Source organism: Culex quinquefasciatus, chromosome 1, assembly GCF_015732765.1.
Source record: "Culex quinquefasciatus strain JHB chromosome 1, VPISU_Cqui_1.0_pri_paternal, whole genome shotgun sequence".
Taxonomy (NCBI): domain Eukaryota; kingdom Metazoa; phylum Arthropoda; class Insecta; order Diptera; family Culicidae; genus Culex; species Culex quinquefasciatus.
This window is the reverse complement of record NC_051861.1, coordinates 91,441,794-91,461,797: the sequence shown is the minus strand read 5'-3', so window position 1 is coordinate 91,461,797 and position 20,004 is coordinate 91,441,794. Positions and strand designations below refer to the sequence as shown.

Below are 20,004 nucleotides of genomic sequence, written 5' to 3'. Positions count from 1 at the left end.
GCTCAAAAGATGATATTTTTATTATAAAAATGTTTTTTAAAGAATATGATCAATTTTTCTGACCATTTTCAAACAAAAAAACAAAAGTAAAAAAAAAAACAAAAAAAAATCAAGATTACTAAATTTCTCTGTGTGTTAAAACATTCCCCACTGGATTCACAGGCGCGATTGTTCGCGCGCACTATTTTTAGAACGTCGAATTCCATGCTGCTCGATCGATGAATGGGTTACTCTCGTAAATATTTCATCGAGCTTGTCTTCCAACACCTCCGAATTGAACTGTGCTGCCCGAAAGCGATCACGATATAAATAGAGGAGAGAGCCGATTTCAATTTACAGTGTCCAGCGAAAACGTCGAAACGTGTCCCCATTCCCGTTCTAACAAAATTGTGTAAAATCACTCTCCCCTCACCGCTGTCATAAACGGGGATCGACACAATGTAAACCACATCATCAGCAATTCATAATCCCTGCAATAACAATCCCCTCTCTGATTTCGTGATATCCAATCCCCCTTTCACTCCGGGCAGAAGGATGCGTAAAATCGGAAACAACGTCATTACACTGCTGCGGCGCCACCGACGAAAATGAGGGGACACAAGTGTAAATAGTCACAGGAGCAGCAGCGGGAGACAGGAATCCCACTTTAATTAAATTAAATTTCGATCATCTTCCCCGCGGACGCCTTCCCCCCTTAGCCTTCATTACAGGGCGAACCCCGCAGGGAAAGTCACCACCGCCACCGAAACCATAAAATGAAATTAAAATTTGCGTCTGGAGCCACTTGGACAAAGTTTACGGGGAAAGTTTTCTTCGACTTTCGAGGACATTGAGGGACACCTGCTAACGACGCATAACCCTTGAAAAAGGTGTCTGGTATCAGGGTGGATCCTGAATATCTGGTATAAAATTCCCAGGTTTGAAAGGAACTCAAAATTACCATTTTGGTCAATATCGGCGCCCACCTAGTCCAAATGTAGATCTTTAAGAAATGTTGATTTATCCAAGAAAGGGATGTTAGTCAAACTTGGAATTGAGCTCATTTGTAATGCCTTATATATGAAAATGTAGCTCCAGCTTGCTCCGTCGTTACCGCCTGACCATTACCGGCGCCGGCTTAGTCAGATTGCAGAACTCGAAAAGAACGGAAGAGAATGTTAGCAGCCGTTTCTATTTTGCTAACTTTCAAACAACCCTAGTCTCAAAAAAGGGGACCAAAGGTCAACACTCTCCCAATATTGACACTCCACTCCAAAAAAGTTCAGGATTCAATCAACAACCGCCAGAACTCTCTTACTTTAGGGATTCCCAACTATATTAAGTCCGGGACACCTACCTGGGGGTGGGTTCACCTTCCGCTTCGCACTCGATGATGAAGGGTTTGTCGTTCTCGCCGGTTTGCGCCACCTGGAACAGCATCTCGTCCGTCGGCGGCTGCTTGATGATGCTGGGCGGGGAGTGGACTAAATCGAAACGGGGGAGCAGAAAGAGCGAGTACATAATTAGTGTTTTTGCTGGAATTAATGATGCGCGGTGGTGCAGTATGGAAAAGTCGATTGACGTGTATCGGCTAGCGTGCAACATATGTGTGTGTGGGGGGGGGGGGATGTTTGCGTGCCGATTTGAGCTTCAGAGCTTCGATTGCTCATTAATTAATAAGAGTGCAATGACATGGTGCAGTGGGTATCGTGATGTGTGTGTTTGTTTGCCATATCGGTTTCAATTTTGCAGTATTTGCCGGAGTGTGGAGATTTAATTTTGTTCGTATCGATAACGGAATCGATTATGTTAAAAATTTCGATAAAGATTGAATGCTGTGTTAGTTCAAATCTACACGACGTGCCAAATTGTCTTAATATGAAAAATTATTATCATTTGATTTACAACCTCATTAAAATTTAATAGCCAATTCAAGTTCAGATCCCGGATCAATTTAAGATTCCTTAAAACTAATTGAAATCCCGATTATTATCATTGCAATCAAACTTATTTAAACGTTAATTTCTCATAACATGTGCAAGGAAGGGCTCAATAAGGTGTAACTATTAGGAAGTGTTTTTTTTTTTAATATTTATGCCAAACTTTGACAAAATTTCGATTGAGCTCTTAATTCTTTTGAAATTTTGATTGAATCGAATTTAGAAAAAAGTTAATTAAATCTTTCTTAGAAACTAATTTAGTTTAATTAAATTAAAAGGTGACTCATTCTGGAGATTTTCCTCCTACGGAATTGAATTGTTGATATTTTGACATACAATTGCGATAAAATCCACCTGAAAAAAGAAAGGAAAACAATAATCATAACGACAACAAAGCGGGTTTTGGAGATTCGAGCAATATTTTGTGTTAGAATTTTTAACATTCTCATTTTTCTGTTTGTAACAATTATCGACTATCTTTGAAAAGCACGGCAGGATTTTACAATTTACCATACATCTGTGCATATTTTTTTCCAATCTAGAATTTAAAAAAAAAGTTTAGCGCTTATTAAATTAATGTCAGTGCTTCAGCACATAAAAATTGTTATACATATGAACCATTCTCCAGAAATTTTATTTTTTATATTTTTTTACTAATAGAAATAAGGTACATTTTCTAGGAGAAATATAAAGTCATTGAGATTTACTTTTATAAGATTTTATAAGATTCATTGATTCAAATTTCGAAGATTTAAAGATTCCTAAATTTCTTGATATGTCTTCTACCTGTCCAGATTTAGATATTTCTGGATTTCCAGATTTTGGAATTTCCAGGTTTTCACATGGGTCGTTCTCCGCCAACTCACACAGCAGTTGCCCCGACCGCTCTTTGATTTGCGTAAAACTTTGCTCTAAGGGGTTATTTTGGTTTCTGATCACGAATCCGAGGTCTATTTTTCGATATTTCGTGACGGTGGGGCGTTACGACCCCTTTAATTTTTTTTTTGGTTTTTTACTTAGACACGAAAAAAAATCGGAATTTTGAGTACGCCATCAAATTGGGCGTCTAATTTAACACAAAATTCCCTTTGACACCAAATTTCTATCTCTTCACGGTTGCGAGCTACAAATCACTGAAAAACGTGTCTTTCTAAAAAACCAGAAAAATGAAAGGGGTCATTCCGCCCCACCGTCACGAAATATCGAAAAATGGACCTCAGATTCGTAATCAGGAACCAAAATAACCCCTTAGAGCAAAGTTTCACGAAAATCGAAGAGGGGTCAGGGCAACTTTTTCCGATTTCGTGTGAGTTGGTGGAGCATTACCCACATAGCAGATTTCTAGATTTCTAGTTTGCAAAATTTCTAGATTTCTAGATTTCTAGGTATCAAGATTTAGATTTTTCTAGATTTAAAGATTTTCAGATATTCAGATTTCTAAAGATCTAGATTTAAAGATTTCCAGATTTCTAGGTAACTAGATTTCTAGATTCGATTTATAGATTTATATTTCTACATTCCTCGTTTCTAAATTTCTAGATTTCTTGATTTTTATATTTCTAGATAAGATTTATAGATTTCTACATTTCTAGATCCCTGGATTTCTAGACAAGATTTAAAGATTCCTGTATTAGAATTCAAGATTTCTAGATCTTTAGGTTTCTAGATAAGATTTACAAATTTCTACATATCCATCAAGGTTGTCAATCGACGTCGATAATATTATCGTCTAACTATAACGATAACTGATTTTCAAATCTCTCTAAAATCGACTTAATTCAAGCAAATCGTGTTAAATTTTCAATGCTTTCACAAAGAATATATTTTTTGAAAATGTAGTAAGACTCAAAGTATAGATACTCACAAAATATCGTATTTTTCGAAAGTACTAAAATTTTCAAAATAAGCAATATGGGTATCAAACAAAGCGAAATTTCTTATGCTTTTTCACTTCATTATAGTTTATTTTAAAAAATACTAAATTTTTCACAAAATACCGTATTTTTTTCTAAAATAATTTAATTTTTAAAATTTGCAGTATGTGTATCAAACGAAGCGATGTATGCTTTTTCACCTTATTATTGTTTTTGTTTTGGAAAAAAAATACACCAATTTTCACAAAATATACTTCGAAAATACTCAAATTTTCGAAATATGCAATGCAAACGAAGCGAAAATTTGTATGCTTCTTCACCTCACCATCATTTTTTTTTTTTTTGAAAATACTGAAATTTTAACAAATTTCGATTCGTTTTATACTTGTGTTGCATTTTGAAAATTTGAGTATTTTTTTCAAAAAAGGTATTTTGTGAAAATTTTAGTTTTTTTTAAATAATAATAAGGTGAAAAAGCATACAAAATTTCGCTTCTTTTTTAAATATATTATACATTGCAAATATGGTATTTTGTTGATTTTTTTTTTTTTCAAAAAAAAACAAAGGTAAGGTGCAAAAGCAAACAAAATTTCGCTTCTTTTGATACACATATTGCAAATTTCGAAAATTTGAGTATTTTCGAAAAAATACGGTATTTTGTAAAAAAAAATAGTATTTAAACAAATCTTATAAATCGAAAAAGCAAATAAAATTTCGCTACGTTTGATACCCATACCCATTTTACATAAATTTTCACAAAATACCGTATGCATCGAAAATACTCAAATTTTCGAAATATGCAATACAAACGAAGCGAAAATTTGTATGCTTTTTCACCTTACCACCATTTTTTTTTTTGAAAATACTGAAATTTTAACAAATTTCGATTTGTTTTATATCCGTATTGCATTTTGAAAATTTGAGAAAAAAAGGTATTTTGTGAAAATTTTAGTTTAAAAAAAAAATAATAAGGTGAAAAAGCATACAAAATTTCGCTTCTTTTCTAGATATACGATTGCAAATATGGTATTTTGTGATGTTTTTTAAAAAAAAACAATAATAAGGTGCAAAAGCATACAAAATTTCGTTTCGTTTGATACACATATTGCAAATTTCGAAAATTTGAGTATTTTCGAAAACAATACGGTATTTTGTAAAAAAATTGTATTTAAAAAAATCTTATAAATCGAAAAAGCAAATAAAATTTAGCTTCGTTTGATACCCATATTGCATATTTTAAAAATTGGAGTATGTCCGACAAAATACGGTTTTTTGTGAAAATTATAATAATTAAAAAAAAGTACAATATTTTGCTTCATTTGCTACCCGCATGGAAAAATAGTGAAAATTTGAGTACTTTTGGAAAATACGGTATTTTGTGAACAATTTTGAGTATTTTTACTTTGAAACTTACTACATTTAAAAACATATATATTCTAAGTGAAAGCACTGAAATTTTAACACAATTTGGTTGAATTAAGTCAATTTTAGATAGATTTTTAAAATGAATTATCGTTCATTATCGGGGATAAGATTATCTATCACCGATAGAATTGTCGAAATATCGATAAAGAAAGAATATCGTTATCGAGCCTCGATAATTTTATCGTTAACAACCTTGATTTCCTGATCCCTAGATGTATAGATCTCTTGATTTTAAGATTTCAAGATTTTTCGAAATCTAGATTCCTATACTAGAATTCTAAATTTCTAGATTAGGCCTTAAGTTTTCTTGATCATATTTAAAGATTTCTAAATTTCTAGATTTCTAGATCTCTTGTTATATTGAATGATACCAAAAAAGACTTGATATCATAAAAATGGTAAAACAACAACAATGAACATTCATGAGGAATGGGCCAATCTGGCGACTGGATTTCTGGGAAATGGTCTATTCTCTGAAAATTTTCAAACGAATGAATTTGGACAAACAACTTATAAAGAAAAACGTTATTCAATTAACGATGGATGGAAGAGAGAAATGCGAAAGAGACCTTGACTCTCACCCATAATGCACGAAATATCGGTAAAACGAAACTCGGAAATTACTTTCATGATTTGGGGAAGAATTTCGATTTAACTATTACGTCACATGACGCAGACTTTTCTTAGGCATAACTTGTAAACAAACAAACATTCTTCAGCAGTAAACTGTACACGCTGACTTAATTAAAAAAAAAAACTCATTAACTCTCAAAAATAAAAATGTTTACGTACATTGGTCATCACGAAAAAAAAAACTTAAGAAAATCTTGAAAATCAAATTAAAATGGCAGAAGAGAGAAGGGATAAATTTTAAGACCTTAAGGTGAAACGGAAAGGCAGCGCCATATTGACGCCATGATTCGAGTTTTAAGAAGCACATTTAAGAAAAATGCTGAAATTACGAAGTTCTATTATTTGTAGACGCGAAATAGGTCAATAGCAAGCAATCTGGCGAATTCAGAAATGGATTTAAGTTGAACAGAAGTTGTCCAAGAAATGGCGTCCCGTTTCACCTTAATCGCTTCGCACGAAAAAGAAAAGTTAAGAGAAGTACAAGCGATACCATAATGAAGCGCTGTTGATGGAGATTCTTACAAGAGATTTGTTAAACATATAACTACAGTTTACAAGAAATATTTGGAAAAATGTTAAGCGAAACCAAAAAGGAACAAGCGAATAAATAATTCAAGTTGATAACTATTTTATGACCCTCTTCCAGAAATAGATTATCAATATCAGTCTCCCCCTCTCAAAGAATGCCTTTGTCGTCTAAACATTATCCACTTTTATGACCCCTAAACATCCCCCACACAACCGAGAACCCATTAAGATCGCACGCCGCACGATAGTATCGATAAAGAGTCAAGCATCCTTAAATCGATAACCACCCCAACCCCGCTCCCGATACTTACTCAGACTTTGCGCGGCCAGCACGTTGAGTGTGGCCACCAGAACCGCCAGTGGTGCCAGGACCATCCTATCACCACCGCCTCCAGCTCTCCTGCGACCCAATGTCCACATCTTGAGGAGATTCACTGCGGATGCACTTTCACACACACCCACAACCTCACTTCAGATCTTTAATCCAACCAACCAATAGCACACTTTTATCTTCTTGCGTTGTTTACCAACTACCGGGCAACACTTCACACTACCGTCGTCGTCGAAGCCAGCTGGCAGCACTGCTGGCTCCTCTACTCGTCGTCGTCGAATGAATCGCTCACGCTGAAAATAGAAGAAGAAAGAAGAAGACGTTAGGTTAGCCCATGGATATAAAAATAAATTGCCATTGTTGGATCATAATAATGACGGTTTAAGCAATGAACTTGACTTGGCCGTCGCCAACGAGACGACGCTCGCCTAACCTCACTTGTTATGCAAATCCCTCCTCGAGTTAACTGGTTAGAAGTGGTCGGTCTTCTGCACTTTGTCGAGAAGTTCTGGAAGTTGTTCAGCAACTTATGCTGAGAAGGAGGTGGGTATTCATTCAAGACATCCGCGGCTACAATTGAGAATGATTCAACTGCCAAATGTTCAACAACTCTTCGGATAACGTCATCGACTCCGAATTCGTCGGCGACCAACAGCTCCAACTCTTCTGTTCTGTTGACCAACGGCTCAACCCAGAAGGAAGCAGGAATGAGATCACGATCGCGTTTTGTTATTTATTTGTGTTTATTTATTTCCCCTGCCCGGACCATGGATTAGTGTTTATTTACTACGCCAGTCCAGACCTCGAAATGATCATCGCAGCAGAGAAACGTCAAAAATTGCGCAAACTATCAACGGTTCAATTTTTTCTCGCGAAAAAACCAAGGAATTCTTCTTCTTATGATCCGGCCGGTTTGGACTGCTGGCTTTCTGCTTTGGTGTTGACTTTCGTCGCGGCGACTTGACCCAAAGTTTGAGCGCGACCGTTGGTGGTGAAGACAGGGAAAAAGTAGAAAATACAAGCAAAAGTGGACGCGACAAGTAACGGTTGGTTTTTTGAAAAAGAGTTGGACGCGCCTTGTACTGTGTTTGTGTTGCAGGTGAGTGCTCTGTCTAACCATGAATGCTGTACAGCAATGCAGTACTTCATAATATGATAATATCATATTATCAACTCTAATATCGACTCAAGGAAATGATTTTACCAACTAAAATTTCTATCACAGCTTTTTTGTGATCAATGTGGTAGATGCTTTGGTGGATTTTTGACAGTTCGAATTATTTCAAAAAAATCTACCGCGGTTAACCAAAATTGCTGATTTGCTAACCAAAATTGAAAGTCCTTGTCTTAATGACAGAAATGATTCAACCGAAAATAATTGTGTTACAGGATAATTTTGCGTACTTTTTACAAAAAAGACTAGATCCGGCAGCATGGTTTTTTTTTTCAATTTTTTTAAGTTGCTTTGTTGTTCAAGTTATTTAAATTGTCTAAGTTGTCGGCCTGTGCGGATCAATCGGACCGCCCACTGGACTCACAATCCAGAAGTCACCGGTTCGAATCCCGAGACAGACGCAAAAATTCTAAGTGTTAATATAGGTATCCGGTGCCCTCTCCCCGTGCCATACCTTCACACTTAGGAGACCCGGGAGGCGGAGTCTTGTCGCAAAAAGAACGATACACGCCTGTGGATCCGTTGACGAAACCGCAAGGTTTAAGAGGGCCACATGATAAGGTGTTACGTCGATTCCGTTCCGTTAAGTTGTCTAAGATGTCTAAGTTGTCTAAAATGACTGAGTTGTCTAAGTTGTCCAAGATTTCTAAGTTGTCTAAGTTGTTTAAGTTGTTTAAGTTGTTTTGAACCAACCTGCATCATTAATTCAAAAGTGGTGAAAATGCATATGGGACATTTATGCGAACAGGGGCAGTTCAAATTGTTTATGAATATCAAGTTAAAATTTTTTTTCAAATTTTTCAAGATTAAAAAAAGTTTTTGAGGTTTTTCAAGTCTTTTTTTTTTCAAGTTTTTCGAGTTATTCAACTTTTTAAAGTTTTATAAGTTCTTAAAGTGTTTCAAGTTTTTCCAAATTTTGCAAGTTTTGCAAGTTTTTTCAAGTTTTTCAAGTTTTTTTAGTTTTTCAAGTTTTTCAATTTAATCATTTTTTTTTTTCAAGTTTATTAATTTTTTAACACTTTTCACGTTTTTCAAACATTTTACGCTTTTCAAGTTATTAAAGTTTTTTTTTAATTTTTTAAGTTTCTCAAGTTTCTTAAGTTTTTCAAGTTTCTTAAGTTTTTAAAGTTTTTAAAGTTTTTAATGTTTTCAAGTTTTTCAAGTTTTCAAGTTTTTCAAGTTTTTCAAGTTTTTCAAGTTTTTCAAGTTTTTCAAGTTTTTCAAGTTTTTCAAGTTTTTCAAGTTTTTCAAGTTTTTCAAATTTTTTCAAGTTTTTCAAGTTTTTCAAGTTTTTCAAGTTTTTCAAGTTTTTCAAGTTTTTCAAGTTTTTCAAATTTTTTCAAGTTTTTCAAGATTTTCAAATTTTTCAAGTTTTTCAAGTTTTTCAAATTTTTCAAGTTTTTCAAGTTTTTTAAGTTGGATTTTTTGTATTTTTGTATTTTTGTATCTTTGTATTTTTGTATTTTTGTATTTTTGTATTTTTGTATTTTTGTATTTTCGTATTTTTGTATTTTTGTATTTTTATATTTTCGTATTTTTGTATTTTTGTATTTTTGTATTTTGTATTTTTGTATTTTTGTATTTTTGTATTTTTGTATTTTTGTATTTTGTATTTTTGTATTTTTGTATTTTGTATTTTTGTATTTTGTATTTTTGTATTTTGTATTTTTGTATTTTTGTATTTTGTATTTTTATTTTTGTATTTTTGTATTTTTGTATTTTTGTATTTTTGTATTTTTGTATTTTTGTATTTTTGTATTTTTGTATTTTTGTATTTTTGTATTTTTGTATTTTTGTATTTTTGTATTTTTGTATTTTTGTATTTTTGTATTTTTGTATTTTTGTATTTTTGTATTTTGTATTTTGTATTTTTGTATTTTTGTATTTTTGTATTTTTGTATTTTGTATTTTGTATTTTTGTATTTTTGTATTTTTGTATTTTGTATTTTTGTATTTTGTATTTTTGTATTTTTGTATTTTTGTATTTTTGTATTTTTGTATTTTTGTATTTTTGTATTTTGTATTTTGTATTTTTGTATTTTTGTATTTTGTATTTTGTATTTTTGTATTTTTGTATTTTTGTATTTTGTATTTTTGTATTTTTGTATTTTTGTATTTTTGTATTTTTGTATTTTTGTATTTTTGTATTTTTGTATTTTTGTATTTTGTATTTTTGTATTTTGTATTTTGTATTTTTGTATTGTATTTTTGTATTTTTGTATTTTTGTATTTTTGTATTTTGTATTTTTGTATTTTTGTATTTTGTATTTTTGTATTTTGTATTTTGTATTTTGTATTTTTGTATTTTTGTATTTTGTATTTTTGTATTTTTGTATTTTTGTATTTTTGTATTTTTGTATTTTTGTATTTTGTATTTTGTATTTTTTTGTATTTTTGTATTTTTGTATTTTTGTATTTTTGTATTTTTGTATTTTGTATTTTATTTTTGTATTTTTGTATTTTTATTGTATTTTTGTATTTTTGTATTTTGTATTTTTGTATTTTTGTATTTTTGTATTTTTGTATTTTTGTATTTTTGTATTTTTGTATTTTTGTATTTTTGTATTTTTGTATTTTTGTATTTTTGTATTTTTGTATTTTTGTATTTTTGTATTTTTGTATTTTTGTATTTTTGTATTTTTGTATTTTTGTATTTTTGTATTTTTGTATTTTTGTATTTTTGTATTTTTGTATTTTGTATTTTTGTATTTTTGTATTTTATTTTTGTATTTTGTATTTTTGTATTTTTGTATTTTTGTATTTTTGTATTTTTGTATTTTTATTTTGTTGTATTTTTGTATTTTGTATTTTTGTATTTTTGTATTTTTGTATTTTTGTATTTTTGTATTTTTGTATTTTTGTATTTTTGTATTTTTGTATTTTTGTATTTTTGTATTTTTGTATTTTTGTTTTTTTGTATTTTTGTATTTTTGTATTTTGTATTTTTGTATTTTTGTATTTTTGTATTTTTGTATTTTTGTATTTTTGTATTTTTGTATTTTTGTATTTTTGTATTTTTGTATTTTTGTATTTTTGTATTTTTGTATTTTTGTATTTTTGTATTTTTGTATTTTTGTATTTTTGTAATTTGTATTTTTGTATTTTTGTCATCCACTGCCTGGAAACTGCAAAGTCATACTTCTTTCAAACGCAAAACTTGATTGACTATATTTACATTGCAAGTTCTCGAAATATCAACAATCATAATAGTTTCACCAGCCACGATTTCAACGCTCATCTGTCGTCTGTTGGCATTTCTTTTGAAATTGAAACGAATTTATTTGTCGTCTCATCCACCTAAATTGAACTTTATGGCTGTACCAGACCATGTGTCCATTCGTTGGACAAATAAAAGCTCCGCATCCCCCATACGAAACGCCGGATCGGAGACGAATATTTTATAGAGGAAAATTTATTTTTTAGTGCGACACCGATCTTTTGCACACGCGGGTAGAACGCCCAGACTCAACCTTCAACCGAGTTGTCCAAATATTTGGAGTCGCTGTGACCGCGCCGAACACCGTGACAATTTTCGGTGAAAGTTCGATTGCGCAACGGAGACTAACTTCCCTCATGAAAATGCAATTTAGGAAAAACCGGACAATTGATGGTTTCCCTGACCCCTCGAATTACCTTCGTAGTTGGTAACAAAGTGTGATTTGGGGGTGCTGCCCCCTTGGTCGAGGCCAAGCTATCAATTTTGTTGTACATTTCTCTCGAGAGAGGACTGCGAGGTCGGTATTGGAAGCTTAAGACTTGGCATAATAGTAACCTGTTCGATGACGCCCCCTAATGAGAATAGCTGGCTTGAAGACTTGCTATTGCGTAGCTTATGGTGATGTTATGCAGTAAGTATGCATTAATGGTAGAGAGTTCAAGACTTGTCGAGTTCGGGTTGTAATAGTGAAGGTCTTCTTGTTTTCTTTTACTGAATATCAGTTTGATTTTAACGGATTGCAGTCTGGATTTCGCCATATAATGATTCTCCAAAACAGTTTGCCTCCACTTGAATCAGATTCTCAACACTATGGCAGCCGTCCATTGCAGAAGGCTCTCATCTTTGGAAGATGGGAAATGTTGATACCCTATTTTTAAAGAGGACAAGGGCAAATCTCCGCGGTATCCCCAAATAAGTTTCGTTTGAAGTTGAAGCTAAGTCCAAGAGAATGAATTGTAGACATACTACGATTATTGAAATCTTTTAAATGTAGTAATGGAATTCGAGTATAGTTCGCAACGCCGAGTTTAGTCCAGAAGTCTAAGACTCTAAGACTCAGTTACCAATGAGCCTATTACCGAAGTCGTTCTCAAATACATTGAAATCAAATATTTTCAATACGAATACCTCCACATTCCGGGAATCTCTCAAAATTTCATTAATTGCACGCAAACCCGTAAATCATCCCAAAGTTCACAGCCATTTCGTCGCCAGCATTCCGAAGAAAGTCGGGCCTGACACACTAAACGAAAACTAATCATTTCCATCATCGCCGCGCCGTCCTCCACGAATTCCGAACGTGAAGAAGATCTTGCTCATCGCCGGAAGGGGCGCGCGTCCGAAATAAACCATGACGGCTCACCACCACACGACACACGCGCTATGACGAAGTCAGAGATGATTTCATCACTACAGAGATGTTCCCAGAACACCATGTCCCCGCTCTTTTGACAAATAGCGCTGAACTTGAGCTTGAAGTTACGCGCGCGTGGCATCATCACCAGCAGCAAAAAGGTAGCGCGCGCCAGGTTCTTGCACGGTAGAATAACAAGTAGTCTTTTGGAAACCTGCAAAAACGGCCGGAGACTGGCCGACTTCAGCGGTAGTACTGCTTCGGTTGCTGGTGGGATTACACTGGGGTATGAATATTTATATAAAATTCTCTCCTCGATGATGCTATCGAGAGTAAGTTAAATGCTGGTCAAGGGCGACTGGCGGTGGACAAGATGTCTGATGTCCAACTCAATTACGAAGACAGCGCTAGGCGCGTCGAGAGTGTATCGTCGTTTTCATGGGTGTGGTAAGCTGAACGGTTTTGTGCTCGTTTGTTTACGGTTGCTTCTTGGGTTTTCTTTCGGGAATGTCTTCTTGGAAGTTTGGATGACAGGCAATTCTTAGAGAGGACATTTATCATTATTACGAGGAATTTTTAATGGTGGTCTGAAAAGCGTTCAAAACGAAATCTGCCATTTTGGTCGGTTGAAAAGTCGGTCACAATGAAGTAATGTCTGGTAGTTGGATACGATTTTTTTTTTTTTTTCCTTTGTGGGATTTAAGACTACTGCGACCATTTAGTTGATCTATTGTAGTGTACCCCTAATTACTGTCGCATATTTTCAGGGTGACAAGTCACCATTTAGGGTGACCGCCACTGACTGAGGATGCGATATACCCCAGTTTGGCATTGCTTCGAGAATGAAGTCAACAACCGAAGTGGGATTTTCTGAATAAATTTCTGAGGAGTTAAAATCCCTTTATTGAAAAATTTAATTCTTTTTGCAATCAGTGCACCACACTCACACAGTAAGTGCCTTGAAGTTTCCACTTCACAGTCACAGAGCCTACAGATATCAGTTTGACTTCGCGTTAGTTTTTTCAAGTGATACCGTGATGGGCAATGTCCTGTAATTAATCCAATGTATATGTTTAGTGACCGTTTATTCAGACCAAGTATTCGCGACGTTTTCTGTTTGCTAGCGGTGATAAACAACTTGGATTGCTTTGCAGAATGCGAGGCAATCCAATTCTGTTGTATCATGGAATTTTCCCATTTTGTAATTTCCATTTTCAGAACGCATTTCGACACTCCACAGAATGGCTCCGGACCAACAAAAAGGTCATCTGAGCCTTTCCTGGCAAGCAAATCGGCCTTTTCATTCCCTTCAACCCCGCAGTGGCCTGGAACCCAGTACAAGAATACTCGATTTTTATTACCCAGTTTTTTCAGAAGAATTACACACTCCCAAACCAATCTAGATTGGCATTTGGAAGAATTCAAAGCATTCAAAGCAGCTTGACTATCAGAGAAAATACAGATTGTAGAATACCTATAGTTTCTCTTCAGACATGCTGATGCACATTCTAAAATAGCATAGATCTCGGCCAAAAATACAGTAGTCCAGCGTCCCATAGGAGCCGAAATACTTAGTCCTGGCCCCGTGATCCCTGCTCCTGTTTTATTACCCATTTTTGATCCATCCGTGTAGAATATGATTGCTCCCGGAGGTAGGCTTGGACCTCCTGATTCCCATACTTGGCGATCAGTTAAAATCACTTTGTATGTTATATCAAGGTTCAAGGTATATTCCATCCAGTCCTCGTTCATAAACACATGTGGATCTATGTTAAGTTCTTTTAAAATTCCTAGATGTTCCTTACAATTCTTGAATAAATTCTCATTTCTTCTTGGATACGATAGTACTAACTATAACAAATATCTTATGTTTGCCAGTGTATGAGGATTTACCGATTTCTAGTTTAGTCCGAGTATGAGTATAATCCGAGTCCGTGTCTTAGCATAGTCCTAGTCCGAGTATAGTCCGAGTACGAGCATAGTCCGAGTCCGAATATAGTTCGAGTTCGAGTATGGTCAGAGTCCGAGTACGAATATAGTATAGAGTTCCGAGTCCGGAATATTCCGGCCGTATTCGAGTGTAGTACGAGTTGATGTATAGTCCGAGTTCGAGTTTTGTACGAGTCAGCGTATTGTCCGAGTCCGAATATTGTCAGAGTCCCAGTATAGTTCGAGTCCGAGTAAATTACGATTCCGAAAAAGTACGAGTCCAGAGTAGTCCGAGTCCGAAATACACAGCAAAAAATCCGATGGTGAAATCGCATGCAAAAACATGCACATCACACCTTTGTGAGAAAACGCATGTAATATTGTATGAGAAAACGTGTACACAAAAAGCAGGTACGGAAGAAGAAAAAAAAAGATTTCGCACACTCCAAAAATAACATCAATCTAGTGAGAGTCTTCTCCAGATTACCAAGTCAGCGCCCCAACCATCTCGGCTATCTCACCGTCTAATTAAAGCATGGTTCAACATCAATATAGCAATAGGTATTAACTGTATGGTGTATGGAGAACATACAGCTACATCGGTGTTGATCCAGACATATTCACAGCGGCTAGATAGCCGAGAGGGTTGGGGCGCGGACTTTGTAGTCTGGACATGACTAACACCGGATTGATGTTATGTTTGGGGTGTGCAAAATCTTTTTTTTTTCTTGCGTACATGCTTTTTGTGTAAACGTTTATTCGTGCAATATTGCATGCTTTTGCTCACAAAACTGATTTGCAAGCTTTTACATCCGGTTTTACACGGATTTTTTTACTGTGTAGTCCAAGTCCGGAAAATTCCGAGTCAAGAATAGTCCGAGTCTGGAATATTCCGAATCCGGAATAGTCCGAGTCCAGAGTAGTTCGAATCCAGAATAGTCCGAGTCGATAATAGTCCGAGTCCAGAATAGTCCGAGTCAGGAATAGTCCGAGTCCGGAGTAGTCCGAGTCTAAAATAGTCCGAGTCTAGAATAGTCCGAGTCTAGAATAGTCCGGAGGAGTCCGAGTCCAGAATAGTCCGAATTCGGAGTAGTTCGAATCCGAAATAGTCCGAGTCCAGAAAAGTCCAAGTCCGGAGTACTCCGAGTCCAGAATAGTCCGAATTCTGAGTAGTTCGAGTCCGGAACAGTCTATGTCCGGAATAGTCCGAGTCCAGAATGATCCGAGTCCAGAATAGTTTGAATCCAGAATAGTCCGAGTCCAGAATAGTCCGAGTCCGGAATAGTCCGAGTCCAGAATATTTCGAATCCAGAATAGTCCGAGTCGAGAATAGTCCGAGTCAGGAATAGTCCGAGTCCGGAGTAGTCCGAGTCTAAAATAGTCCGAGTCTAGAATAGTCCGAGTCTAGAATAGTCCGAGTTCGGAGGAGTCCGAGTCCAGAATAGTCCGAATTCGGAGTAGTTCGAATCCGAAATAGTCCGAGTCCAGAAAAGTCCAAGTCCGGAGTACTCCGAGTCCAGAATAGTCCGAATTTTGAGTAGTCCGAGTCCGGAACAGTCTATGTCCGGAATAGTCCGAGTCCGGAATAGTCCGAGCCGAGAAATGTCCGAGCCCGGAATAGTCCGATTCGGGAATAGTCCGAGTCGGGAATAGTCCGAGTCGGGAATATTCCGAGTCCGGAATTGTCCGAGTCCGGAGTAGTCTGAATCCAGAATGGTCCGAGTCCGAAATAATCCGAGTCCGGAATAGTCCGAGTCCGGAATAGTCCGAGTCCGGAATGTTCCGAGTCCGAAATAATCCGAGTCCGGAAAAGTCCGAGCCGGGAATAGTCTGTGTCCGGAATAGTTCGAGTCCGGAATAGTCCGAGTCCAGAAAAGTCCGGGTCCGGAATAGTCCGAGTCCAGAAAAGTCCGAGTCCGGAATAGTCCGAGTCCAGAATAGTCCGAGTCGGGAATATTCCGAGTCCGGAATAGTCCGAGTCCAGAATAGTCCGAGTCGGGAATAGTCCGAGTCGGGAATATTCCGAGTCCGGAATGGTCCGAGTCCGAAATAATCTGAGTCCGGAATGGGTTGAGTCAGGAATAGTCCGAGTCCGGAAAAGTCCGATTACGAAGAAGTCCGAGCCCGGAATAGTCCGAGTCCGGAATGTTCCGAGTCCGGAAAAGTCCGAGCTGGGAATAGTCTGAATCCGGAATAGTCTGAGTCCGGAATAGTCCGAGTCCGGAATGTTCCGAGTCCGAAATAATCCGAGTCCGGAAAAGTCCGAGCCGGGAATAGTCTGAGTCCGGAATAGACTGAATCCGGAAGAGTCCAAATCCGGAATAGTCCGAGTCCGGAATAGCCCGGGTCCGGAATAGTTCGAGTCCGAAATAATCCCCGTCCGGAAAAGTCCGAGTCCAGAGTAGTCCGAATCTGGAGTAGTCCGAATCCGGAGTAGTCCGAGTCCGGAATAGTCCAAGCCGTTGATAAGTAGTAGTTTTCCATACCATTCCAGATGGATTCCAGCAGATTCCAAGAATAAGGATTAGATAGTGTAGGATCTTCTTTAAGTCTAATAGTATCGAAAGTATATAGCTCTAGAAGACTTTGAGTTCAGTATTGGATTCAGGATCAGTAACGGAAACAAGCACTTAAAAATTAATATCAGAAAAAAATATTTCTTCAATCTTTGTTTTGCAAATTAATCTAATTGCAAGTTTCTCGACGTAAGACTGTACGACGACAATAACCACCCAGACAGTGCAAATAAACGTTACCGGTCGTCATAACTTGTTCTTTTGATCAACTTTCGTGCAACTCTACCCCGTACTGCAACCTACATTCTGTTATCTGCAGAACTCCGCTTCACTGCAATCGCATTTCACCTTCTTCCCCTCGCTGCACGTTCCAGCCGGTAAACATAAACAGACCCAGTCAGAAAGACAGACAGAGAAGGGCCCGACATTATTGCCCGTCTTGGCCCGGAAGTAATTAAAAGTGTATTTTCATCGTCTTCTTCGTTATCGCTTGCAAGAAGAGTTGTCTTGTTGTCTTCAGTTCAGTCGTTGACATGCCGGCACCTTTCCCCGTCTTTTTCCAAGCGAGTTTGTCGATTTCCAGTAAGGTAGATTAAGGTGTGCGGTTCAACCCTGGACTTTTGAACGCAATATTCACAGTCAAAACCTTCTAGGGAACAACAACAAATTGAATGTTATTCAGCGCTGAGTAGAGGGGACGGTAGCGTAGCTACCATTGATGGTGCTTCCCGAACCGTGTCGATACCATGTGGCTCACTCACTCTCTCGTCATGACCAAAGTTTTGGTGTTTTGATAGCGCAGCAAAACTGGAACGGGACCGGGCGTTGATTAAACCACAAAGAACAAGGGGATTCTCGGGTTACACACCGACCTGGTGTTCGGAACGCCATTACGTCCCGGCTATTCTGCGCGCAAGGGTGTGCGGTAATTGGTAGCATAAAACTTGATAGTTATAGGGCTGCTGCTTGGGCCGGAATGTGAACGCAGAACCGCAGAACGTCTTGAAGAAGCGGCGCGCAATCTGCCCAATGATGTCACACCGCAGATTGGGCAGAGATTCGTACCATCTCACAGGATGACATAACCATCAAATGGATAGTTCAAGCAATTGGTGCCGAATTGACGAGTCCCAGCTGTACGGTGTACGGCATGCCTCAAATCATACACCAAGGTCGTCGTGGACGCTTGGACTTGGGCGTAACAGAATTTGGCAGATGTTTTTCATTCATAGCATTGTACTACACCGGACGATATCCCACAAACAACTTCATCATCACCGCCAACTGTATCATACACACGCGACTTTCTACACAACTAAGACCGCGCGCTCAAAGTCGGATTACGGCTTCTATTAATAAATTGGAGTAACTACCGCGCGACTTTGACTTTGTGTACAGCAAACGAAGCAAAAACCGCGGTCGCCAATGTTTACACCCACCCCGCGAGAGAAAACACATCTCAAGTCGAAATTCTCTGACCTAGAGAGCCAGTGAAGGTGTTGAGAATTCGTGACCCGTTTCTTCGCCACCAAACTGCACGGATAGCATCAACAACGCAGAGTTTGAAAGTAGACCGTGAGAATGAGTGCAAAAATGGACGACGGGGAGTAGAGATTTGGAGTCCTAAACAAATACGGGATGGCTTTCACCTGCGGTGAAGAGAATGCTAGAAGTAGAGGACGGAATTCCATCAAAATCTACATAGGATTGCCTTTTCGGGCGTCCTTCGTGTTTTGATGAGCTGGAAGGGAAGAAATCATATCGATTGAAGTGCTTCAAGTCCGGATTGGAAATCTAAATTTGAATTCTGTGGCAACCTATCAATTATTCAGAGAAAGGCAACATCTATGCAAAAATAGTCACACAAATCATCCAGGTATAATTTTGTACTTTTTGGAAACCAAGTGCGTTGAAAACTTTTGTTTGTTACATGGAACCAACGTAGTTCACAAAAGATCCGTTTTCATCGAAATATCATATTACATAAAAGAGTTTATAACTAGAGACAGGGTTGCCGGATCTTAATTTTTTTAACTCGTTTTGGAAGGTATTTGAAATACCTATCAAACGATAGGTCAGATGATTTATCCGGACATAGTTTTCCTACAAATAAGTGTGACCCGCCTTCAAAAAAGTACCTGTATATCACTTAAGTGGTCATAACCTCGGCAGTGTTGCCAGATCTTCATTTTTTTTTTGGCTCTTTTTGAAGGTATTTCGATTATCTATCAAACAATTTATAACATGCTGTTATTTGATACTATTTCTAGCCGTTTATCTGACAACCGGAAAAATGCGAAAACAAATGTGTATACATAACTTTTGAACTACTTATCGAAAGTTCAAAACATTCAATAGCACACAAAAAAACCTATATAAAAACGCAAATTCAGTATTCTATTCTGAGTCGTTAGGTATACATGAAGGAGGGTCTACGAGCTTTGAGTGAAAAGTTCATTTTTAGAGCAAGATTATAGCCTTATCTCAGTGAGGACGGCAAAATTAATATTTAACTTATATTTAGAATCTGTATAATTAAGGCTACCAACTCTTGCTGAGCAAAAGTCCGTACACTTTGCCGATATGACACCATGGTACAGTAGTTGTTCGGTAACTGGGCTAAGAACGTAGCCCAGTCACCGAATGTTGGACTGAACAAAAAATAACGAGGGGACCACCGATGCATAATATTTTCCAGATGAAATATAAAAATAAAAGTTGCTCAAATTTATTTACAATGCTTACTTTTCATATTTCTTTAAGTGTAACTTGAAATTAAACAAAAGTTGAAAAAAGTTTTTTTATTGAATATTATTTTTGCATCCATTAAGCCCTCGGTCATTTTGGTTTGTTTTGGTTTTTTGACGTTTGTCTGCTACGGCCCAGTTATCGAGCACCCAGTTAAACAACGCCCAGTTAATTTTCCAGAGTTTTTTTTATTGATAAGGTCCTATAACATGTGAAACAAACAGTTTATAGGACCTTTAAAAAAACTCTAGATTTGTCAATTCACATGTTCAAAGGTTTTCACAAGTTTTAGAAAGCCTTTGGATCTTTTAATGGATAAATATATTTAGTAAGGAATGTCCAAAAGAAAAATTCTA

At 36.5% G+C, this 20,004-nt stretch overlaps 1 protein-coding gene across 8 annotated transcripts in view; it reads right to left on the bottom strand.

Annotated features, from left to right (window-relative positions):
- The window catches only part of LOC6040457 (neuroglian), a 113,078-nt gene that overhangs the window by 69,831 nt on the left and 23,243 nt on the right, over positions 1-20,004 (bottom strand). For 7 of the 8 annotated variants that reach the window (XM_038254987.1, XM_038255010.1, XM_038255013.1 and 4 more), the window contains exons 3-5: positions 6,691-7,003; positions 2,256-2,273; positions 1,337-1,463 (exon numbers count right to left, since the gene is read on the bottom strand). In XM_038254987.1, the coding sequence (XP_038110915.1) occupies positions 1,337-1,463; positions 2,256-2,273; positions 6,691-6,799 (254 nt within the window). In that variant the 5' untranslated portion in view covers positions 6,800-7,003. The remainder of the gene's footprint in view (positions 1-1,336; positions 1,464-2,255; positions 2,274-6,690; positions 7,004-20,004) is intronic. The other variant, XM_038255004.1, reaches the window with a different exon arrangement.